The sequence below is a fragment of the Papilio xuthus genome, unplaced genomic scaffold (assembly GCF_000836235.2).
Source record: "Papilio xuthus unplaced genomic scaffold, Pxut_1.1 DF826933.1, whole genome shotgun sequence".
NCBI lineage: Eukaryota > Metazoa > Arthropoda > Insecta > Lepidoptera > Papilionidae > Papilio > Papilio xuthus.
This window is the reverse complement of record NW_013531716.1, coordinates 4,097,107-4,124,890: the sequence shown is the minus strand read 5'-3', so window position 1 is coordinate 4,124,890 and position 27,784 is coordinate 4,097,107. Positions and strand designations below refer to the sequence as shown.

The following is a 27,784-nucleotide window of genomic DNA, read 5'->3' as shown; positions in this document are numbered from 1 at the left end:
TAATGACCAGCTTATATAAATATCGTTTAAAATAAAAATAAAATAAACATTTTAAAATATTATCTGTTTTTTATTTCCTCTAAAGAACTAATTACTTTTTAGCGAATGAATTGCGATAAGTAACACGAAAGATTGTTTGTAAACGAATTACTATCAGAAGCCTTAACTTGCTTTCTCTTAATCTAACGTATCAAACGAAATCTTGGAGCGATTCGATATCGAGAAAAGACGCGTCAATCATCCATCACCTTTTGTTGTATTTTTGTCTCGAACTTCAAATCTGTTTGACCGGAAATACATCGTCAATAATAAATTATTTTGTAACATTCGCCACTTCGTTGGGTTTTTACGTAATAAGCATTTTTGTGGTGCTCGTTCCGCCTCACGTAGAAACATTCTGTTATTACATGCGTATTTTAAATTAAATCACAGTAACGGTATAACATTTGGAATTGTAACATTTTACCAATTTATTTTAACAAATATATTTTCTTGTTTATAATTGTGTGATTCTCGAAAGTTTTCCATTAATAAATCAATAATAAAATCCTTAACTGGCCAGATAACCAGACTACATAATTACAATAACAATTAAGTTTCTTTTATCTCTTTTTTGCGCCACAGTTAAAAATATTAATATTTTCCACAATGAATATCACATAATGTAAATTAAAAATTATAATGCATACCTTTGTTTAATATATAGTAATTTACATAACATGTATATAATAAACGATGCGTAAACTGTTAACTGTTAAGATATAATCTTTAAAAAAATACCAAAGAATTCAGAACCACCTTCTTTTTATGAGTCGATTAAAATAGTTAAGATGATAATTAATCTATAGCTTACAAGAATTTATCACTTTTCTTGTAATAGCTGTCGCCCGCGACTCTACCCATGTATTCTTCCGGACTATGTTCTACATTTATGTCAAATTTCATAGAGATCCATGCAGCCATTCTGGAGATACCTTCTAAAAAACATTCGCAATTATAATATTAGTAAAATATATATTTATATCCTTGTTTGAAATAAATTATTGCCTAGATGTACTATGTAACTTATATTTTAAATAATATCAATAGCTTTGTTTTCACTGGTTACGTGTTTAAACATGCAAGATGTTTTTCTCATCGCTCGTATAATACAATTCGAATCACGAGTCTGCATTATCATACAATCATCATACAGGCGCATGCTCACACAATGCATCATACCTACTTTGTTCTATTGTTTCAATTGCAAGCGTTTGACTCATTGTAGTGTTATCGTAATAGCTCTCACATTGATTACTGAAATGGAGCAGAAGGCAATCAATTAACATACAGTCAAAAGATACTTCAATAAGCCATGAACTTAACAATTCATTTAAATGTTACATCTGTGTTTTATTATTTACATATTTTAATGCTTAAAAAATATTTACATAAAGAGGAAATGTTGAAAACATTTTAACAAACATTCAGAAAATAATAACAAGATACTTTTACGAACCTACTAATCTAAAATTTCTTTGAACAATGTCAACAAAATAAGCTTATTTTTATGTTATTATCCCACAAATTTTGACAGCTAATACCTCCAAGTCGATACTCATAAATAGTAAGATAATAAAAACAATAACATGTTCCAAGTAATGCGTATATCGTTACTGATAGCAATCAACGGACCCAGAGTACTTACAGAATGCCCCAAACTTAACGGTTAAAAGTTTACCATAACCACTTTTGGCTTGAATATACTTAATTAATTATGTAACGATATTTGGTGCGCGATAATTTAAAATATTAATATTTGCATTTAAATTGTATGCTTTCAACATCCACTACGAAATTATACCAAAACAAAAACAAAAGTTAATACGCGTGTTTCTTTCTTAATTGTTGCTTTATGGCTTAAATCCTTGTGCCAAAAAAAGGCTTTTCGGATTAAGGCAAAAGTATTATAAATTATGACAGTCACTAGTTAAAAATTTGGTTTCCCCCGTTTACCTCTATTATATTAATGTCTTATTTTGTAGCATTTAATAAATTGAGATATTAAACTGATTTTACTGCATTTTCTTAGAATTTAAATTTAGTATTAGAAAATACATTATTGCTTTGTGAAGTGATGGAGTATATATAATCGAGGCTCTAACATCACGCGCTGCCACAATCGACAGGCCATTACACTTATAGATCTATTGATATGAAAGCTATCAATCATAGTTTTTTTGACTTCATACACATTAATTAGGTCTGTTGGTTTATAATGTTTTGCAAACTGTGTAGGTATCGTAAATATAATTATTAACGTTTGTTAGTGAGTTGATTCCGAGGAAACACAACAATTACTCATTGTACTCGGCAGTTTACAGTTAGCGGGGAACAATGCGAGAAATGTAATGAGTGGAAAACAATTAACCTTTCTGCGGAGTCGACCGATGAGACTTTGCTTTGCGATTTTAACTAAATAAGAAAAAAATCAGCTTGACTTACTTAACCGTTTCAAGTTTACAATACAGTTAACACAAATGTGGGAATTTATTTAAAAGTATTTTTTTTACCTAGGGTCAGTGAATTGCAGGGAGAAGCCTTAATAAAAATGAAAACATGTAATGAAAAGAAATGGTTTAGTTCACAATAACTGGTGTTGGCAATTGGCTATGGGTAGAGCAATTACTAAGTGTGAGGCGATCAGGCGAGGGCATGCGGTTGTTATAGAAAGTCACGCGAAACTGCACGCCTGCGAACCGGTTGCAAACGCGTGTGCGCCTTATGCCACCATGTTGGAAAAAGCCGCCATATTTGATCGCAGATTAAAAACCGCTCAAAAATGAAAGTTACTCTGTCTAAACGTTCCAATTAGGACAGACTTTATTGGATTGTTTCGTTTATAGCAGACCATATATGCCAACTTATTTTATATCGTTATATGTCTCTAGTTTACCTTTTTAGCTACACAAACACTCTCACAAAACTATTATGATTAAAACAAAGATATTTTTCATTACAGCTTATCTATAAAAAAAGATGCAATTCTGCGCCATTTCTGTGAAATTCGATAACATAACTTTATCTATCAAACGGAAAATTACTTTTAGTAATCGATATTTATACGACACGCTAAAGGAACGCTAATAAATCTTATAATTTTGATATGATTAGATATCACAGATATAAAACAGATAAAAATGCACAAATACAAAGCGTTGTCATAACGAGACAGTCGATAAGATATTGATAAAGTTGATAAGGAATTCTGGCGGACATCGCTTCAATTACGTTTAATAAATAGTATTTCATTTTGTTTGGCCATTGCTTGCAGATGCATTTTGTACTTCTATCATTACAACTTATTGTAAATCTATCATCATCATTTCTAAACAAGTATAAAAAAGAACAAAGGAATTATGGCTGTCTTTGCGAGCCTATACATTTGGTGTACAACGACTCAGGATGTGAAAAATTTAATAATTTCTATAGTGGTAATAGTAATAATCTATCTTAGTTAAAACCCTAATGATTTCGAATCAAAAACCAATAAAACGGTATGAAAAATGTCCATCAAAGATAATATTCGTGTAATAAATGAACGAGCAATATTGGTAGATTTACTATCGCAATATGCCAAACCACGGACAGAAAATAGATACAAACGTATCAATAAATGTAGAACACTAATTGAATGAAAGTTATTTGGTCCAACGTCGAGGCCGCGCTGTGAGTACGCTCCGCGGCGATTGTTAACAAATGGCAAACATTAGATCCGTCTGTAGGGCGATGAACTTTCAATATGCGGGCTCATTAATGCAATAAAGGCAATCGCCAGGCCGCTCGCTGGTGGCGGAGTGCGGGAGACTGCCAATTATAACGGTACTACCGCTACCCGCTACCTCTCTACCTTTGCCCGCCTGCTGCTTGTCCACTTCGCAAATCATTGAAACATAAATAAGAACCGGATTTAGTTTCTTATTAAACGTTAATTATATTGGCGACTCTGAAAGGTTTAAGTTAGGCTTAATTTTTTATTTTGGTAAATTGTTTATCTTAGATGTAATAGTTACTCTATTTCCTCGGGGGAGGCGACCCACGAATACAACGTATGTATGGCAAATCAAAAATGATTCCTACAATGATTTTGTTTTAGTTGCATCATTAGTTTTAGCCTTAGTTAGTACTAGAACTAGGATACTGCTATTGCAGAACAAATACCAAAAACTTAAACTGGTATTAGTACTGCGAAACATAGGACTAACTTTTTATTATTGGGTATGAAATTCTGTGTATTCTTAACGTATTGAATACTTATAACATCGATGTCATAAAATTTAAAAGAAAATTGTAAATGATAAAGTACATAAATATTTTTCGGTGACAAAATATTCACGAATTCAGAATAAAACATTATTATACAATTTGATTTGTAAAGAGCAAACAATTTCGTCCGTGACAGACGTTTACGGGATGAATAAAAGAATCGCTTCAGGGGCGAGCATGACAAGCAGGTATCCGAAATAACAGTGTCCTTTAGAATGTAACAAATTTATTAAAACTTTATACCGGTGTCCAAAGTAAAAAAAAACAAGGCCACTTATAAAAGCAACATCAGGTAAGCTTTTTTAAAATGTGACGGTACAGTTTATTATTATTACAAGGCATTTCGTATAATGAATATAATAAAAAGATTATCGTGTAAGAGGAGAGCAAACAAAAAAGAACCGGTTTTGTTACGAGTCGTGTTATGAAATGTATTTTTTATATTATCTGTGGAACGGATTAGCTTCACCGGCGTACTTTCACCGGCGACTTTCTTGCTCGAGCTCACGGACTAGTCAGACTTGTTCGTCTGACCTCCCGCGTGCTGCGCTGGCATTGTTCTCCGACCTTTGTGTATTGCCAATCTTTGCAAGCGAAATAAACATGCCATAATGGGCTTCAATGTCAATATGCAAAAAGAGGTAGAAATCTTTTAGTATTTGTGGTTTTCTAATACCTTATTTAAAAATTTAAAAATCAATCTCTAGAGATTAAGATCTAGATTAACATTGGCAAAAGCCCCTTAAATTTTTGATAATAATAAGATATAAAACAGTTTGGAAAATTACGTTTAAAATTTTAGAATTGTGTTTTTCTATTTTTAAATTTACCTATTTGACTCACTAATCGTTGATTTCCGAGACTAAAATCCTTGCATAAAACATATTGTTATAGAGGTTTCGTCGAAGATAACGAGAGCGATGTCTTAATGTTTTATAAAGAGATTTGGCCATAGAAACTGAAGATTAGCAACATACAAAATTAAACACTTCCCAGTTCCAGTTGGCACAGTTTAGATGCCAATTTAAACTATTTGGAGCGATTACACGTCACATAAAGCGGATGCGGTGCTCAAACGACCGTTGCATTCATCATATCACTTGAACGCATTAATAAACAGGTGGCCATAAATACACATTGTATCGTAAGCCGCAGTCCATAACAGCCATAATTGCCTCAACGCACGATCACAAGTTCAACAACATCGACAAAAAAAACAAGAGACCGGTTCTGGGACGCTGCTATAAAATTGTTTCGAAGCGGTTCGTGTCATGAATATTCATTTAATTATAGCTATGTTTTAAGATATACAAGATTTGACGCACACACCTTGATATTTGGTAACGTCGACTCTTATTATTTTGTTTTATTATTCAACGTTAGCAATCTTATGTGCTATAATACAAATACTTAGCGAAATGGATGCAGAATTTGCATGTTGTTATATAAAGTTGTAATGTCAACAGATTATTTAATAAATTTAGATTTTAAATGAAGCAAACGGAAAATATAAATTATAAAGTCATTACTAGTCTTCTCTAATTAATTCTAAAGTCACCATAGACAAATTGTTTTGGCAATACATAAACACTTTTTAGCAATTATAACTAATCGTATCCGAAACAGTAAGTAGTAGTTCCGTGGAAGAAATAATAAAAAAGGTAGCTTAAGTTGTTTGCGCGTAAAAACAAAACAAACCCAATACTTTGCAATATTTTTGAGACAAGATAGAGAAGATATTTTGTTAAAGCAACAAACAATATTAATATTTAAAAGTATAAACAGGTCGATACATAACGTCGGCTTAAAGAATATTATTTCTTTGTAAATATTCTTTTCAGCGAAGTATATTAAACGATAGGATAAAGAATTATGTAGAAATATTTATCAAAATCGTGGTGACCCCGTTACTCGGATGCCGAATTGAAATTTAGATAACGTAATGATAATAACAAATGTATTTCATGTCCTCGGTGACCTATGCTTCTCGAAGCGCGAATACTGAGATGTATAAACAAGCCGCATACATACGCAGATGACGCTCGAGACACAAAAACACTACTTTGAATGTTAAATTAAGGAATACTTGATAAGAATACTGATTTTATTTTCAAACGAGTTAAAGATCCTTAAGCTTTTCGTAAAGTACGATATATCTACTCTAGAAATAAATAAATATAAATAAAATACGCCCGAAAATATTGTGTTATTAGTTTGAAAATGATCAACGAACATGTACAATTTATACATTAATTGTATACGTTTTTATTTATGTAGTCCAGTATATTTATAGGTTCATTCACGCAAAATACGCGCTAGACTTGGGGTTGCGGAAACTGTAGCCACTTACAGTAGTAGTGACTAGATTCAAGATTCTTTAACTATAGTAAAGATGCAAAGGTTACGATACGTTAGGTACGATTAGAAAATCACAAAGTACAGAGAATAACTTGATGATAAGATGACACCTCAGTATTGTAAATTATATTAAGCATTATTTACAGTATCATTACATTTCTTTGTGTGGAATACCAGGGAATTTAATCGTCGTGTTAAATTTCTGAAATAAGACGGGAGCCCGAGAGTGATATATAAAATGTAACAAACATAAAGAGGTCGCATTACAATGACGACAACCGTACTCAGATCATTTGGTATTAAAATCGTTCCAACATGTAACGTGATCAATGTATGCCCATTGAATTATTTATACGTGAATGGCCAATGGAACCAAAAAGCTTTTTACCTTTTTTGTTGATTTCGATTTGCTCGAGCTCCTGGGTTGTGCCTGGAACAATATAAGGAAATTTTATTATTACATAACAGACATTTTCTTACGAATATTATTAATGAGAATGTTTGGATTATAGATGTATGGATGTTTGTTAGACGGTATTTCCAGTATAACTCAAGGGATCTCGCTGAAATTAGGCATAGATGTAGAACACAGTCTGGAAGAACACATAGGATTAATGAGTTTTTTTTTAATTTCGCGGGCGACAACTAATAGATTATAAAATATTCCAAAAATTGTAAAAACTGTGTCGTTTTAAAGACAAATATAAGGGTTTTATTTATATGATTATCATGTTTAAGGCCAGAAGATATCGTCGCTGAATATTTAAGACGGTAATAAGCATGTCAAACAACGGGTATCGGTTTTCTTAGCCTGTTTTGGTTAAAGTAAAAGGCTGAAGGAATATGTACGAGTATAAAACCACTTTTAAATTAATTGGTTAACTTGTAGTGCTAAGAAAACTCATCTTTGAATTTAACAATTTCCGGGTAGTAGATTTTACAAACATAGCGTAATTACAAGTTTTTTAACTTTGTTATAGTCAAAAAGTTACCATCAATGTTGAGTGATACTTAGGGAATAAATATCTAATTAACTTTATAATTAGTTAATGTTTCTCTATTTTGTCATTACAAAGTAATAATTGCAATATTACATTTTCGCATCGTAGTGGTTATTGACTTTTTAATACATCCTTTATCCCTTAAGTTTCTTTTCAAGTTCTATCAGTAGTTTTTATTGATTGAGCAAACTGGGCAGGTGCGCTGTTGCGAGGCTATCATTTAATATCTATGAATACTTCACCCGCATCGTTGTCAATGGTATAAGAGCAGCTGTCGGTTCACTAAACCATGAATTACACGCGTCCGCTGCGTAATGTTAAAATGATTACAATAACTAAATATAATTCTACACTACGCAGATTGTAAGTTGATAAGTACGATATTAAAATATGTAAAATATATAATGCTTACCATAAAACTTTGTGTAACAAGAACATGTTTATATTCCAGTAGATAATTGCAATGTGTTTCGTAATTGCCTAATAATTCACATATCATCATTTAATAACTGTAGGTTACAATGTAGATAGTTAGCAAAACCTGATGACACACGAATATCCTCAAACAAAACTTACTCGAGAACTTATTTATTCTCAAACTAATTACGTTACGTGTTACGCAAAATATTTTTCACATTACAATTTAAAGTATAATATTAAACGTTTTTGTTATTAAAAAAAAACTCTACCAAATTAGGAAGGTTGAAAAGATGTTATTAATTCACCTCAAAGAAGTTGCCATCCATAATTGCTATGTAGGCGTAGCTGAGAAACAGCTGGATATTAATAGCTTGTACGGCTCGTCTGACATTTTATTGGGACCGGTTCTGTAAGTTATGCAATAGAAACACATCCACATAATAACTCGCACGACTGACCGCTCTTCAATATAATCACCTGTCAATACTTGTGAAATATTTCGAGACGCTTTGAGAAGTTCTACGGACTTTGTCATATATGGTTTTGTTGTTTTTTAATCTCCTACACCACTTGGATATAGTTATTTAGATATTGTGATGAATATCTGCAGCTTCGGAGAGTAATAAAATGCAACAAGACTACAATACTAACTGCATAAGGCGCTTCCATATGCTATGCACTTAAATTCTCAGAACATTATCAATAAAAGAGAATGCCTGCATTGAAGTCAGGGCCCTTATCCGGTTAATCCAGCTCTCTACGCAGGTGGCTGCACCTAAATGACTAAGTAAGTATTATTATAGCTCTATCGTGCAAATAAGTTACCGAGAGTAATGGCCTCAAGAGTAAGTTGATTATGAACAAGAGGAAAAATTTAATCTTGTAAGTCAAATCTAATCACATTTCTTATCTTTCAAAAATATATTTGGAGATATAGATTATTTACAGGCACCAATGTCCTGACGTAGAACTAGACAGGTACTGATACGCCTCAATCATGTCACTCTAATTGACATGATATGTGGCGTATCATTTGGATATATGGATTTACTTGTGATATAATAAACTGAATTTGTATGCAATGCAAGTAATTTATGCACATTGATAATTACACAGTTTATATATCAGCGCAGATTGCACGAGCACTAACATCCGACAACGTTAAGAGGCTGGGAGCACAAAAAAAGGTTATTTCACCCTTTAAGGCACCGCGAGCACCTTTCTTGATCGGCATGCGGCCCAACCAGTCCATAGAACTGGTCCGAACGTGAGAAATGGGCACTCGACCGCGTGCATCGCCCGATTTACCTCGTGGGTAATGTGTTGGGCCAATTTCATACTGCCGGGACTCACAAGAAATTGACGAACATAAAGTGTTTTGGAGAAATACGAAAATTACAACCATTTGCGTTTAACTTTAGTATGTTTGAGAATTTCCAGAAACGTATTATTTATTTTAACCTAATATACTTATGTTTGTTAATAACTGGTAAATTTTAATTGTAATAGTATCAATAAAGGTTAACTCAGAGATGTGCACCATCAATCATTTCAAGAGACATTTCATTACGTAGGACAACGACTGCTGATTGATATATTATGTATTTTAATATCAGATCTTTTGATATGTTATCTATTATCTATATTATCTAATAATGATACTATGTTTAAGCTTCGATAAAAAATTGTAAGACTAGAGATAAAGTGCTCGGATAAATATAAATACCAATTTAGTATTTTTATTTAATTTTGATCTGCATTTATTCATTTCTGCGTATAAAAGTTTCACCTGCTAGTTGGGAATTAGTCTATTAGTTTTTTATCACTTCGAAAGATATTATTTATATGATGCAATAAATTACTTTACAATTCTATAATTATAAAACATAATAAATAAAATATGAGAACCAGTTCTTAAAAGAATAAAAATAAATACATGAAATGCAAAATATTCCATGACAACATCATGAATATGTAAGTATGTTAATTTATGTGGCTACGTCGATGAATCAAATTCGTAGAAGCCATCAGGGCTCCGTGGAAACCAGTCTGCGTACAAGAAACCCGTTCAGTGCATTCTTGGACATGTTAACGGGTGTTGCGCAGACTACGCCAACAGTCTGACTGATAACATGGCGGATAAAGTGATTTCTGACTATACAACGTTTCTTAAAAAAACATCGGAACATAAGTGTCTACATTTCGAAATTATTATTATTAAAAGAAGCCTTTACAGCTTAGACAGCGTCTCATGGGCCTTTAGATTAAACAGTGTAGGATTTATAAAAATAATAGGTACATAAATATTTAAAATTTCGTCTTCCGTGGTTAAAAAAAGTGTTTTGTGTTCTTTTAGCGGGCACGGAGTCGTAAATAAAATAGAATGGCGACGAGGATTGAAAACATGGCCGCACTTGGCGAATGTTCGCGTTATTAAACAGACAAATAATACGAGCGGTCTGCTGGGGCCCGATCTACACTATAAATAGCAATGTTTTCATAAGCCCAATATGAGTTTACGCAGAGCTAGTCTCGGGAATGAGGTCAAACGACTTGGCATACGTTCTCTTCGTCTTCAAAGTATCGCTGTTGAAATATAGTAACTGTCAATAAATATAGACGATACTTCGCAGCATGACTCTGAGACAAAGGAGGTGAAATCGTAAACACGACATCGTTCTCTTACGCATTGATACATTGTTTCGCATTTGCAACACTACATACGATTAATTGCATCAACGGCAACAAAAACCGACAACAATCGTACATCCGACGCCTCATTCTTAACATGGTGTGCGTAAAATAACTGGCTTGAAATTAAAATGTATAAAACTGTAAAAGAACAAATGGATTAAAGAAAACACAGTGAAGCGATATTGTTACGTGTAGGAACATTCCAACATTATCAAGTCTGTCCGTTCAACGTACCGTCTTATCGAATTCATAATTAATTGAATGAAACTCTGTTTATAAATCATTTAGATCACGTTGCAACTCGTGGCTGGCTGATAGTTGCGACTTCACAAAGATATAACGTAATTGAACAAATACTCGTCTGCGCAAATTCTAAGATATTTTAATGAAAATTTACTATATACAAACAAATTAGTTATTACTTTAACTTTCCGGGTTAGTCGGAAACCTTCACGGCACGGTGATTAATGTAAAAAAACTATTTGCAACCTCACCGAATTAGGTTCGCTTTTTACAGTACAAAAAACTCGTACTATTGATTACGAGATACGTTTGGTTAGTGATAAAAAAACAACTCAGACATTTAACACCGCTACGTGAAATGAATTAGACATGACAGGAATGAGGTCACATTACGCAGCTCCTGGTTCGATAATGTCGCGGATTCATTAGTTTGTAATAGCTTGCTCGCGTTTTCATACAAACGAGTTTATTTACTCACTTAAATGCACAACGATAATAAGCAGTCGACCGTGAATAACAGCAAATTAGCACAACAGTATCGCTTCGACGCGTTACCTCTGTCGCTCTTAACTAATAAATTTCTAGTGAACGTAAAAGGTTAGCACTTATCATGTCCTTATTCTGAATGTTTTGTCGCTGCTATAAAATGTATCTGAATAAAGATAACACGAGTGTTTTGAATTTAAATACCCGATAAATCATCATTTGAATACAAATGTTGAAATATACAATTTCGAGTCAATTTACATAACTAGACATTCAAGTTGCGCGACCGGTTAAGTTGGAAGCGGCCGTCGCAGGAAATGGGCCATTAAATATTGATTCGGAGCGAAGAATTGTCGTGATACGGGGACATGAATTATCTCTTAATTCATAAGCAATATTATGAATTTGTTATATTTTTCTATATAAGTAACCATAGGATAGTTGTTGTAATAGAATATTGTGTCGTGTTGTTGAAATAGAATTAAACTCATGCTAACATCATTTAAACTAATATAGTAGGTGTAACACAGGCAAATGGAATACGCTAAGTTATATAATATCATAGAAACCGATGATAATAAAGCCATCAGAATTGAACTTGAAACGCGAACTAGAATCTGAATCCATAAAAGAATCACAAATGTAATAAAGGTCATTGAAAAGCCACGCGATCTCAGTTCCCATGGCCGTCGGAAACAATAACAGAATGGCAAGTCTCGAGTCTCAGCACATAAAACGGCGAACAATCGACCGAGTGGAAACAAGAGAGCGTTGTAAATCAAGCCGAGCGTGGCGTGCACCGACGAGCCATAGATCCTCGCGTTTCGTTTCTGCACGCCTTCCCGCGCCCGCGCCACTTCGCTTATAATTACCGAGTACTTTCGCCAACCGGCCGCAGACGCCATCTTACTATTTGCACGGCAAAATGGCTGACCGGCGCACCACGTGCTCTTTCTTTTGTTATTTAAAAGAACTCCGGCGCATGCGCAAAGTGAAACCAGAATTTATTGCGTAGCTTCCTTCATGGATTATTGTTGTTAATTCTAAAGTCGTGCGGTTTCTGACAAGCGATCGAGGACCCTGAAGAAATTTACATTGAATAGGGGGCCGTTAAGTCGCGATGTGACTGCGCCTCGATAGAGGTCACCTTGACCAACCGACCATAGATATCTCTACATCTTAGTGACGAAGGTGTGAATAATTTTTATAAATGCTTTTAATCTTATCGACGACTTAAGAATCACATTACCTGTGATAAGATATACTAATAACAATTAAATGAACATTACAAATTAGTTATTGTAAATTAACTTACGTACCTACTTTTAAAAGAAAGACCCACACTGCTTTCAACGATAAAAGTTATTCTGCAAGGTCAAGGCAAATGGTATGAAATACTGCTACAATATACCTAGAGAATCATACAATACCTATTTATAATTTAAACAATCCCTATCACATTGCGACTTTGCGATAACGAAATCGCATAACTAATAAACATGACACTTATAAAGATAACGTTTATCTCAAGCATGTGGGTCAAACAAATGAAGTGATATAATACCACACATGCGAGTCATGATATCGCCGCTAGCACTACAATGAGCTCATACATAACCATAGTTATAGCATACATATTTTAAGCTACATCACTGGTATATTTTTTAATTATTTATCATATTAATAGAGTTCAAAGTTCTTAATACAAAATATCTTCAAGGACATATATTTGTGTAGTTCAGATGAAATACGATACTATCACATGCAAGAACGTTTAAAAAATACAATGCATATGTAAACAATATCTTGAACAAATAGCATTGTATTGTTTACAATAAGTTATGCTTTTATTCTTTTTAATACAAGGTTATGTGACTAATGTTACTAATACAAAAATATCAACATTTGTAGTAGCTAAGTCGATATCGTTCTCAGAACACTAAAACGTTTATAAGATCCTGGCAAGATTGTGAAAATTACAATTCAAACTAGAATTATTTTATAAAGTTGTATGTTGTGTTAGTGTTTTGTACGCACTTTTTTACTATATAGATAACGTTGCTTACAATTTGCAGTAATTGCTTAAGAGGTAAGCAAACCTAGTAATTGATAACGACGTCTTAGATATTTATGCAGCATAAAATATAACAATTATCGGATTCAGATTTCGCAGGTAATGTCTAGTTGGTTTCCTGTTACCTCAGTATTTCGGCGCAGGAAACTAAATACAAAGACAATTTCAATGCAAATCTGTTAGAGATCGCTTAGCATTCAGGTAGGGGTCCAAACATCGGCCGTCAGCTCCTACCGGCGACTTTAAATATGTATGAACTAACACTTAAACATGACACTCACGCCCGTAGCCGTGACATACTTCCAAATTAATCAATTCGCACTCCGAACATCATTGAACTTGTATCCAAAGTATACTAATTATTTCGTCATCATCCTTGTTTTAGTAACAGAAAAACAACAAAATTTCCCATAAAAAATTTCAATGTATAATCATTATTTATGTGTCTACTTCTTCTACTAATACTTAGGCAAGTTTCGAAAAGGCAATGGCCCCATTTTAAATTTTGTATCTTAATGTTGCCACTGTCAATATTGGAATCAGCGTGGAATGCCACACAAAACCGGTATTTGTTTAGAGTTTAGACGTATGATAAAAGCAAACAGTGTGTTATATTAATGTTCCGAGAATGATGAGCATGGTATCATGCCGTGAGACAAAAACATAGAATTACTTGTTACTTAAATACAAAAATATATTTACATTGGATCTCAATATTATAACAAAATAAATTCATATACAAAATATATGAGTTTAAATTCAAACCAAACCAAAACCGTTTAAAATATTAAAAAAAAGTGCAAACTGGTAACTATGTCGCGGTAACAACAATCCAGGAGATGGTATCATCGAAACGAACACGGGGCAAAAACGTAAATTGAGAACTGCAATGCACAATACAAAAGAAAAGAGAATGAAGCATGCAGAGTGATGGCGCGCGACGTGGGAAAGCGAATGGCGAGCATTGTCGGCGGCCATTTTGGAATAGGTTCGTTCGGAAAACAACGTGTCCGCTTAGCAACAGCGTATATGCGGTAAACGGAGCGAAACAATTCATACACCACACGTGCTTTTTGTTTTAACCACATTCCAGCCTATTATTAGCTATTGTACGATGCGAAGGTTATAAAAAAAGTAAATGTTTGTTGTGCATTTATTCTAATGAGAAGTTACGTATGATCTTTATGAAAAACTGTAGACAGCAAAGTAGGTCTTCGTTTTTAAATAATAGCCATCATAAAGTAATTATAATTCGATCAAAACAGAAGTGAGTTAAACATTAATTCGGGGAAAAACAAGGGTTTTTGAAAGGTATTCGAAATGAATATACGTATCCTTATGTTGTTTTCCTCATTAAATTATTTCTCTTGACAAGCTAGATCCTAAATGCCACATCAATAAATAAGATAAAGTAATGAGGATGATTCACATTTCAAAACCAGTTAAACTGGTATGCGAAACAGAAACATTTAAATATGTCGGATCACGTAGCGTTGTATCGCCATACCGAGACTCGACTCAAGAAAGAGACCTTAAATTGTTGTTGCGTGTGGGTGAGCGAGTCACTCGGGCTCATATATTAATGTTTTCGTGACAATCGTTTCCTCTAAAACTCATCACGCTATGCGTGACTCACTGTTGTACAGTTTTGTTAATTTTTAGTGCGACGTTGCCAGCTCTATTTTCTATGGTTTTTTGTCTGCGCAGAGTCTTTTGTTGTTCTCTGAACCTGCATTCATCTTGATACAATAGATCATTTGGCCGTACGTAATCAATATCACTGTCGTGCATTTTTTTTCAATTCCGATGTAAGAGATAATACAGTTGGAAAGTATTACTTTTTCCGAGTCAAAAGTTGTCGAAATATTCTTAGTTTGACGGGAAAAATTCAAGGAATTTCAACTACAGATATCCACTTTCCAAGAATTTAATCGCTTGATCAAGTTAACAGACTACTTTAGTATGTCTCGGCCTTAACACGATCCATAAAAGGTGGTGGCCGTTATGTAACTTGCTCTCGACTCAACCTAAACAAGCTCGGGAACCGCATACATTATACAAAGAGTTTTTATTTCTCTTCAATTAAGATACGCAACACCGCGGTTATGATTAGCATTGCGTGCAAATTTAATTTCGACTACGAAATGAAATTCGTAAAAGACGGTTTAATCCTGTCAGTTTCAGTACTCCGACATTATGATGATTCTTTCAAATTATTTTCAAACAGTGTCATTCAAAGCGATAAAGTTGTTATCAAGTCAATTACGTAACCTCTAGACATTTTAAAAAGAAAACTAATAGTTCTTACAGGTAACGTAGTTAGTAATGGAGTTGTTTCTCTCGTCACGTCATTCGTGAAATTGAACAATAAAAAGTTGTACAAAAAGATCTAGGCAGTTAACAAAAATAAATAACGGCAACGGATCTAGAAAAACGAGATAGAGACAACTTATTGTATAGGGTAGAGCGGGAGGGATGGATACGCCATCTTGGCTGCATAGCGAGTCTTTAGTCACGCGCGGTAAAGCAGCGTTTCTATTTTTTGCGCGATCTCATCTGACCTCGTCGGTTTATCGTTATCAAACGGCGCTAATAATAAATGGATTTCGCCTGTAGTGGATTGCGCGCCGACATTGAAGGCGAACGTCGAGACTTTCACAACAACACTGATAACCTTCAGTAGAGAGCATTTAATTTAACCTCGATTGCGACCGATGCGATGGTGCAAATACTACCTATTAATTTATTTTATTCGATACAATTTATTTCTTGTTTACATCTGTTACAGGAAAGATGGCCTAATTACAATGGTCACATAATTTACAGTCCACTTAACCTCTTTAATGGTAAAACTTGTAGTCAATTAGAGAGGCAGTAGTTATTAACTTTTGACGGCAGTAAACGAATTCAATTGGTTGCAAGCGCTACTCATATTTATGAGACAGACGTCTAAAACAAATAATTCAAGTCTGAGTATGTATACCATACATACATACATGACATTTTGTTGCGATTTGTTACGTATACTGGGGAGATCGATGCAGTCACTTAACATCAAGTGAAAAACTTGCTTGTGCTAGGAATATAAATGTTTAATTGTACAATATTGCGCAATTCAATATATTAAGTTGTTGATCAAAGTAATCAAAACATTAATTCTACATAGCAAATATAATACTTCGACTATTCATTTATAAATAGAAACTTTACTTATGCATTTTAATTTATGCTGATTTTAATCGTATATACAGATAACTTTAAAGCTTTATGCAAAAATATGCAAACATTTAAATGTTCACTTACGATGTCGGGGATTCCGGAACAAATGGTAATTAAAATATTATAATAACAAAATAAACATATAATTAGCATAATAAATATATTTAATATAATACCAAAGGCTATAACATTCATGACTTTACATTAATAACATGAATAACCACTTCTTTCAATCAACCTGAGTGCCATTATACAAAAAAGAAATGACCATAACAATAAAAACAAATAGAAATATTAAATTTGTTTGAATATATATTACTAAACTGTAAAATAACTTATATTTAACAATTCTGAAAAATACAATTCGTTGAAAGGGAAGTAAAGATAAATTAACTCAGGTAATGTAACTGTAAAACAAATTTAACTAAGTTTACAGCGAGACAGCAATTACGTCGACAACTTTGAACATCGTTCTCTAACAACAAAGAGAGGGTAATAGGGTTCCCTCCTTACTCCCTTACCCAGTTAACAGTCACTTGATGAGGGATGGAAACTAAGTACTTGTACACATTTGTAAATTCCACTATAAATTTTATCACACAATTCAAGGCAATATAAATTAATAAAAAGGAAAAAAAAGGCAAACAAATTTAAAAGATGATTGTAATTTCTAAATCATTGCAATACCTACATGATAAAATAATGCTGTTACGTAATCAACTTTACATTAACAAATTAAAATAACAAGAGAACTAAGTTGAAGGTTCTTAAATAAGCACGTTGTAGTAAATTCGAGTAGATCACAAGTTAAGACACGAGCCGATGTCTAGTCGGAAAACTAACTTTGGCAAGTTGCTACTAAGCTACTTCGCTTGTGTAATTCTCGTGAGCATACAAATCTGCAACTTTGCCAAACTGAATACTCCGTGCAAACTTTGGCATGGTGGTGCAAAGAAAGCTTAGAATTAATCATTCCTTTCATTGTGAACTTTGAAAGCAATATATTTTTATCAATCTTATAAAAAGGTATAATGTGTTATATTAAATAAAAAGTAAATGAATGTTCCGTAAAGTAGAAAATAAAACAGCGAAGTTCGCGTTCCCAAAATAAACGCAGAGAACCGACAGGGGTTCATTTCAATTGTTACGATTGCGTACTACGGTGCTTCACATCACGAAACAAGCCTCCAAATTCCCGTTTGAAAATTAAGGACGCAATTATATGTTGACTGTTTCGACACAGAAAACATTTTGAAGGCTTTACAATCTAAAAATAAATCACAAGTCGGCAAAAACTTCTCTTATTAAAGCTTTCGAATTCCGACATTGTTTTGCGTTGCGATATTTTTTGTTGGACAACGAGTTTTCTCTCAAGTTTCGAACTTGGTAAAGCCGAGTTATTTAAAAACATTGCCATTTTGATTTGCGTCACACTTCTCGCGATGGCTTAATTATTATTAAAACAACTTGTGAACAATATGTGTCAACGATAACAACAGCAGTTATAACGTAAGAATACATGATTTTGTCGTAAACTTGAAGAATGTATCTTAATTAAAACATCTAATATCAGTTACTTTAGATAATGACTATAGAAGCAAGAGCAATTGAGGGAACCTTCAAAATAGAACGATGAATACTGAGGAAACTTCTCGACAAACTAGTTTCATAATTGAGTCAGATCGGAATCTCGATCCTTGAAAATTAATTATGAAGTCAAAGAAACGGGGAAGGGGCGAAAGAGACGCGAGCTGGAAAACTTCATTACTGTTGGAATTCACTGTGAAATAACGAGATTAATACACGCTCTATACTCAAAGAGCTTTTCTTGCACATTTATGAAGACATTAATATTTAATTAGATCTATTGGAATTTTGTCTCTTTTTCTCAGCTAAGTTACAAAGAATTATAGATAACTCACATTTCACTTACTCAGAGTTTTTTTTGTTACTTTATTCACATTATTGTGAAAACATAGTTTAATTTAAGTGTCTACCCGATTGACAAGAGAGTAATATTTTCGATCTTATTATCTAAAAAGAACTCGATAATTAGTTATCAATTTTTTTTAGATAAAATAAATATATCACAATAGTTCTCAAAATCTTATCTTTCCTTCATAATCCTTAAAAATACACAAAGATATGTCATATCAGTTCGATGAACTATAACTGATTCAACAAAGTGATCGTACGATCGTGGATTAGAAGATTATTTTAATCTAATTCAATCTAAAATGTTATAAAGTAAATAGCAGATATAGTTATTATTGTTAACCAAAACAAAAGTAAGTAAAAATAACAATGACGTTTTAAAGCATCCACTTGAAAAGTGGTTTGTTTTTTGGCCGCTATGAAAAATTATTGTTACAATATGTAACAATAATTTTTCATAGCGGTTTAAACTAAAAAAGTATCAAACCGGTATAGTTAGATATATGCAAATGTTAAAATATCTAAAATTACAAAGTAACTTGGAATTCGTTGGATAGTAAACTATTTTATTAATCCGATATCTCAACACTCAAACTGTAAGTTAATTTACGTGACCACTTAAAGTTTGTACGCAAACTCCATTTGGTATTCAGCGGATGTAACAACTTTGGAATCCACGGCCACGAGGGTAAAACAATAACTGTAAATTAAGCTGAAACTCATTAAAAGCCGGCTACGGGGAGTTCGGGTCGAAGTTGTTTGTGTGAGTGCTGTATGGAACACGGGCGCGCTTTGCACGATTGAACTTTAATTGCTTTATTGGAGATTTCACAGCTGTAATGTGTGTTTACTTAATCGTTGATGTTGCGTTATTAAGAATAAACGATTTGTGTTACATATGTAACAAGCAATAGTTAGTTGCAGTTCTTTTAATAAACAAGCTCAAATGTTTTAGTACCTATTACTTAGCTAACCTTTATTTTATACAACTGACAAAAAGATGTAATAATGAACATAACAAATACAACACTTTATCAAGAGGTAAAGTTTATTACGTATCATGTAAACAATTTTTTACATTTATATTCTCACAAATAAGCACGTCAGAAACTATTTGTTTGCACTTGAGATTCAATTAGCACACAAAATGAGAACGCACTTAGCGTCTCTTTCACGAAATCGCACCCGGCCGCTAAATGGATCGCGTTTAAAACCTACACCGAAATTGATACCAAATTTAGATTGGAGTTAACTGCACTAGCAAAAGGTCAATTCGTTCGTTTGCGGGGAAGGGAAGCCATCAATCAGCATTTAGTTGATACAGCCACTCGGAGCGCGATTACCGCAAATCGACGTTGGCACATTTCCAATTCTATTATAAGCGCCGCTCGTCGCGAGATGAAAAAAAAAACGACGAGCTGACACGAATGAATATATTTCCAACGCTTGACGTAACCTCCGTGGAAAATCTTTGATAGCGTTCTTTTTGTTTTTATTTACAAACGTAAGCTATACATAAGAGTGTATGCGTTTATTAATTATTTAATTTTAGTACGATTTAATATTAAAGATCTCTTAACAATGTCATAGAAATAAGTATTTTTATTATAAACCAACGTACTTATTATATGATTTAAAAATATTATACCTACTGATTGAATTATAAATGCTATCTTTGATCAAAAACTTGTTAAGTCTGTAAATAATTAAATTCAGTGAAGTAAAATCCTTTATTCTAAGAAACTGAAATCACACACACATACACATATTCTGCAAAGTGTTGTATAAATAATCCAATTAATCCGCACTTGTCAACGTTTCGCATATGGTTTCAATTCTTAGTACTTACACAATTATGTGTTGGCACGATTCAAAATCATCAATTTAAAAAAAAAATTAGAGAGTTGTAAAAATAAAAAACCGTTATTTACAGCGCAAAATAAATCATAGCGCCTTATATAAACATTTACATTGAATACTCATAAATTTTAAGTGCCCTTGAGATCGTATCGGCCATATCTCCACTGGCCCGTAGCCAAACGATTTGCGATACCGCATCGATTTCCTTATTTATAACGGCTTTATCTTACTCAATACAATATTGTGACATTGAGACTTGACAGTGATTTCATACCAGCCAGTCTAGTATTGAATGAAGAAAAAAAATTGTGTAAAATAAAAGAAAAATGCGTTAAATTGCCTAGTGGTCTCCCCCTACATACTTTGCAGTGTTAAAATTTTAAATAAAACTAAACTTTTGTAGTAAACTAAGCACATTTGCATTGATAAAAGACGTTATTTGACAATATTATGTGCATATACCAGTTTATTACATAAACGTTATTACAATTCTCACGTTTTCTCATGATAAATTAATATTATGATTATCTATTGAGAGAGTTACCTAACGAATTCCGGCGTCTTCCGTTTCATTAGCATAACTTCATCCATTCCGAAATTAACGATGACACGGCGCTGATATCAATTTAAAATATTATAGCTACATATATTAAAATTCAATATACTTCTAGATATTGGATGTAGAAAAACAGATATAAAGTTTCTCATTAATAAAATACCGTCGTACGACATAAATATCTTTTCCTTTGGCTCAGTGTCATATTATTTTTATTAGCTAGGATACATTTTAGTGAAATGTTGTTAGGATGTTTCATGACGGTAGAAAATGTTTGTGTTTAAATTATCTAAAAGAGTAAGTTTTTAATAAAAAAAGAATTCAATCGCTTTGAATGTCAGACTGAAAGACTAAGTTTGACATTTTGGATTGTTTACTTTACGTATAACTATTGCGATACATGCCGGGTTTAGTTAGTAATCAATAAAAAAACTGAGAAATAGCATGTATTGCGAACTGGCGAGCCGCCACGGTCGACAAACTCGCCTTGACCAAGATCCGCGAGATGTGCGGCCGACGCCGATGCAGCCTGCATACAAATTATCAAATTATCCGACTCAGCGTTACGTCTGATCTTTAAACAACCGTAATGGGCTTCGCAAAAACACCTAGATATAGCTTGATGTAACTTTACATTACAAGGAAATACTGGGTTGCTAAGAGATTATGAGGGAATTAAGAGTTAACCAAGATCCAATCCATTAAGTTAACAGCTTATCAACCCGTAATTTTAATTTGAAGTATCCAGCAACGAAGATCTCTAAATTCTTTAGATTTTGTTGCAAATTGTTTGGGCGCTAATGAGTTAGTTGAAATTTGATTCAATTCACGATGATAGTTTAGGTTCAAACAAGAATTAATTTTACATAACTTTTGTATATAACCTACGAATATAATTAAGCGTTTCCGCAGTATGTTTTAAAGTGGCAATCATACATTATTATCTTTGTTAGTACATATCATATATTTACACAATAAACGTTTGCACGAGGCCACCTGCGTCGATTCCCACTCGGCTTTTCCGAGGGTAACTACACCCGCCCACTGTCCTATCAAATATGCAGAGGGTGACATCTATGCAGGCCAACTATTCTTGGATTTACTAAGTAGGCCGCAATATGGCAAAGTTAAAACATTCACAAATGAATTTTATACATATTCCACCAATAAATTTTAAATAAGCTTTCCATTATTTTCTGCTTATAGACCGACCATACTAGCTTTTCTTTGAACTTTATACCTTGAATAAAAAAATTAAATTTTGATTTGAAAGAAGTGTTCAAAGTAAGTGCTTTATAATTTTAAAATTTAAATAATAAGATATTGAAGCAATTCCTTCCATCTATATCTATAATTAAAAAATAACGTATTACGATTCTCATCTGAATACGTTACATCTACATATCTACATCGTTTCCTCCGTCTTGAATCACACACATGTTCATCGTTTAATTTTATAATAATGACCTAATAAATACCAGCTGGCACGATGAAAGAATTAAATGGGCTACAATCATAATTGCTCTGAAGCCATGTCGTAGTGACGCGATCTCGAATCCGCCTAATCAAAAATACATTAAAAATCATCAGACAAGCAACAAATTAATAGCCAGGCGTTGCTACAAATATAGCAAGCCTCGTATCTTGACCCAGTTCACGATCGTGCGATAGTTTGTCTAAAATGATAATCATTCGATAAAGTGTTTAGTGGACTTAGTTATCAGTTCTTCAGAGATAGTATATAAAAACACGATAAGATTCCGGCAGTTAAAGTATTGTGCTTGTTTGGTTTATACATATAAGTATCATATCACTTGGAATTTATTATAAACTTCCTTATACTAAATATATGTATAATGGCTACGAAATCCTTGAAAATGTTCGTTTTATTTATTGACTTGTGTGCGCCAATGACGTGACTTTGAGGTCACAATACAAATAAATGACTTTTATGTACATTTATAACAATAGCCAGACATCTGATCTCGGACTCTTTTGCAAAAAATAGTTACAAGATTCGTATACAGATTATGTAATATAAAAAAAATGATTAAATACAATTAAAGTTAAATCTTTACAGCTACTTAAATTTCATATTTATTTTGTCGCATGTAAAAATTTATTGTGACAATTTCAGCGCAAATAAAGGTTCCTGTTAAAAGAAAACAACATGTTAAATAGTGATAGATTGACGTAAATGTAAAAAAATAATATTAATGATAAAATCTCGTATTACAGCAGGAAGTCGTCAACTCTGTATACAAAATTACTACTTTTTACTTACATCGTTTTTTTTTATCTGCAACAACCCAGCTACGAAATTCTTTGCATACATTTCGTCTGCGGAAATCATTTTGGCTGGACGCCCAGTGCAATGTAGTTTGAATATCTCAAAGACAATATTAGCAGAGCAACAAAATAAGTTCTTTAATCTACATAACAGCGATGTACATATATTAGTAGTTTTATACAATATACAAGATTTTGGAATAATAATAGAAACACAGTTATAATACAAAGACAACAAAGCCGTTTTTATTGCTTGATAATATATTTTCAATAATAAACTGGCAAATGGACTAGCAAATTACACGTGCACGTGCATGAAGTCGCACGAAAACGACAAATGTACGTCCAAGAATAGAGCCAATGGATTTTTATAGCAATTACGTGATACTTATGCGGTACTCAATGTTTTACTACAGAAGTTCATGTGAATTATTTGATATAAACAGATAAATTAGACAGATGGTAAAAAGTTATAAAGTTCTAGAATTAAGAGAGAAGATGCATAGACCAAAGTTGACGTCAATAGAAATATGAAAATGTAAACAATATGGGTACAGTATTATAATAACATATGCTCTAAATGTTTTGTATGAAATTGATAATTTTGTTAACAAAATGAAATAAGAATGTCGAATTATAAAATATAATTTTTATTATGTAACAATTGTAACTTGGTAACACATATAAAGAGGTTAATTTACATTTTAATTATTATAGGTTAATTAACATTAATTGTATGTTCTAGACGGTTTTTGCAAATGAGATGTGCTACAGATAAACAATATGTGCATTTAAAATAGTCACTTTTTATGTGCTTCATTTTTCAGATGAATATGTAAATATTCATTTAGCCCGCATACAGTTTATTTGTTAAACAAATTTATAAGAATAACAAATTGCCAATGTCAGTAACGTTATTTCATAAAAGCGTTAAAACCGTTAATAAAATAAAAAAAAACACATAAAACAATTTACATAAATAAAAAGAGGGTTATGTTAATAAGTGAATATTACTTTCCCTCGTTTTATATTTTATCATCATTATAAATGCAAATTACTCGCATATGTCCATTTTAAGCAAAGAATATATATCCTTAATGTGTACAAATGTTATAGAAATACGACAATTAAATATATATTCTGAATAGACTACAGCTATAGATTCCATAAACTAACTTGTATTCTAAGGTAAGAAGAAAGTAAGAGCACTTCGTTACTACGTATCTATGGCAATTTCCGGTTCAGTGAGTTCCGTGAACTGGCACGCACAGTGCCTAGCAAATGAGAATGTGCATGAACCACATATTGTGACGTCATAGACATGAAATCGAAAAAAATGGTAGGGTCAACAAAAGCTTTTAAACTAAAATTTATTTCAAATCTGATACTCTGAGTTCAAGAAATAATATTAAAGAGGTCTTTTTTTCTATTTAGAACGCATAGGATAGAGATACGCACGTTAATATAAAAGGGTTCAGTAGGCTTACCTAGTCATAGTGAATTCATTTTCGACGCGTACGCACCGTATCGGTGGACGACCTCGAATAAAGACGATTTAAAACCGAGTTATAAATCAGCTGTGTCTGAGAATGTTAAGTAACTTTATGTGGTTCACAAAACGTTTAACTAAATCGTAATTTACTATGAATCTATTTATAATGTATGTAAAATAAATTTCGTTATATTAACTTAAATATATTGCTAAACAGAGTTGATGGTCTTGAAGTGTAGACATATAAACACAAATATGGCTCCTAAAGCAGTTATTATAATTTGGGAACGCTACTGCGAAGTTTCGTGCGCTGGAAATATAAATTGCTAAACACTATCTAGCATCTAGACCCAAGTTATTGCCTTAAACGTTGCCTCGCTGTGTTACGTCCACATACAGTGAATTTATGTGGCAGTTCAATTTACATACATTGTAATAGAATGTGTATCTTTGCAGATATACATATTTTTTTAATACGAATAATTGTTGGATCGTACAATATATTTTAGTGATATTTTAAAAAGTCGTAATATAGAAAATATTGCTCGAATCAGCCCAAGGTTGCAGGATAAACGTAAATATTGAATATTTATATATGAACAAAAGCATTTTATCATTAAATAATTTATTCATATTTTTCCGTTGGACAAATACCCTTTAACTTATATCCTAAATATTGCTAGCTAATACCTATACAAATGCTACTCAAAATATATCATTATACTGGTCCTTGTTCGAAAGAAGGAAAATTGACTGAATAAGGTAAAATAAACATGTAACAATTCTGCCATGTTGTTTTCCTCGTGTTTTCAATGGTTTTAGCATTTGTTATTTTTATAACGATAATAGATGAGGTAATAAATAATCCTTATATTGTTATTATAAATGGAATGCTAAGTAAATAGTTGCTTTGACTCTTACTTCTCTCGAAGTTTGAAGACACAGCTTGCGATTATTTTTCCTGTCATTGGAAAAAACATACGTTATCCTTTTACTTTACGTAAGAAATACAATCGAATCAATTCCTTTGCCATCTTTCCTGAGCCAGCCATTGTTGACTTACAAATGAATAATTACGATAAGCTTAACCGTTTGAACCTGATAACTTATTACTAAAAATTCCATACTCGATAACCTTCAACCCGCCATTTCTTGCTCTGATAAACAGTTTCCATTTATTTCGTGATGCTTCCGGCAGTTTAATGATTATATATTAATATTATTTATATTAACTGTTTTCGTGTCATATTAACATTCAGTATTGTAACAAAAAGCTAGAAGAAAGCCTTGCATCGTACATCAGTTTACTTATAAATAAGTTTTCAAATAAATTATCATTTTGTGTCTGCGCTAGAAAGATCTGCAACAATCATGAATAATAGAAAGTAGAGAAACTTGTATAAACATCGATAAATTTTGCGTGATACAAAATGGCATAATAAGACTATGGTATAACCAACATAGCAAATATAGTAGAGGAAGTTTCATACTGAAAATGAGAGTCATGATTTTACCGACTTTAGTGCCATTTTAGAATGTTCGTTAATTTATCATTTGACATGCACAGGAACAGAACACGTGGAAATACTCGACATTGCTATCGATAAAATTGAATCGTTATCAAATGATAACAAAATGTTATCAACGGAAAAGAACACAAGCACTGAAATGGTATAAAAATACAAATAAGCAGTATAATCTAACAGCTGGATATATCGTGACTAAATTATTATCTCAAGTGGAAAGATTATTTGCAACTACATATCTTTCTTATCATTACTGTACGTATAACCTATACTCGTATAGATACAGTCTGCTGCATAAATATGTTAACTTTTACAAGATTCAGAAACTTTTATACGCCTTTCAAATATATATATATATGCACGTATCCATCCTTATACTTTCAACTACGAATACTTGCTATTGACATGCTTGACATTGTGAAGTTTTGTAAAAGTTTACATTCAGTCGACTGTACATATTACAGAGTACGATAAGCTTTAACGCTTTGACAGTAACCACTATGGTCACGTGTACTAATTCATACTATTGAAATAATTAGTACTTTATTTATACTAAGTCCTTGGCGTTAAAATATACATACAAAAGAAAATAGCAATATTGAATTGCATGTAGGTTTTTGTGTACATCAAGTGAAAACATTGAACGTAAAGGGAGAAGTGAGGTGGGTCATTGAGGGCGTTTGTTGTGACGGCACCCGCTCGTAGTCGCAGTATACTTTCCCCCTCCCAACCCAGAGAGGTAGGGGGGAGTGTAGGAGAAATGTGGTGATATAAACTATTATTAAGTGCCTTTGCTTTATACTTTGTAAGCATTTTAAGTAGTTTAATGTAATTATAGGTCGTTGAATACAGTTCTAAAGTGAACAAAGAAAAATGGTGTTAAATTCGTTAATATCTTAACGATGAGAAGGAAACGAGGAGCCTGTTGACTTAGGATCTCTTTATATACGTTATATTTTATTACGTAAACCCTTAATAATAATGTATTTATAGAGAATGCTATCATCTATAGATAACAAGTAATATGTTTCTCGTAGCGACAAGATAAGACTATTGATTTATTAATTTCACCCACATTCAGTTATCTATAGCTGTTATCGACGAGCCCGCACACCGTATGTGAGATGTATTTTTATAAAAATCTATATGAAGCATTAAAACAAAACTTTAAACCGATTTATCAATGCAATAGGACAGGGGGCGCATAACAACAGTAAGTTATCTTATTCAAAATAATTACAATGTAAATATTGATGTTTCTGAGCTCAAAAAAGTAAATAAACTTCCAAAGAGTATTCAACAATTACGCTGATAAATGCTTTCATT

At 32.6% G+C, this 27,784-nt stretch overlaps 1 protein-coding gene across 2 annotated transcripts in view; it reads right to left on the bottom strand.

The window, feature by feature from the left end:
* The window catches only part of Kdm3 (Lysine demethylase 3), a 136,607-nt gene that overhangs the window by 34,548 nt on the left and 74,275 nt on the right, over nucleotides 1-27,784 (bottom strand). For both annotated transcript variants that reach the window (XM_013317919.1, XM_013317920.1), the window contains one exon: nucleotides 7,052-7,093. In XM_013317919.1, the coding sequence (XP_013173373.1) occupies nucleotides 7,052-7,093 (42 nt within the window). The remainder of the gene's footprint in view (nucleotides 1-7,051; nucleotides 7,094-27,784) is intronic.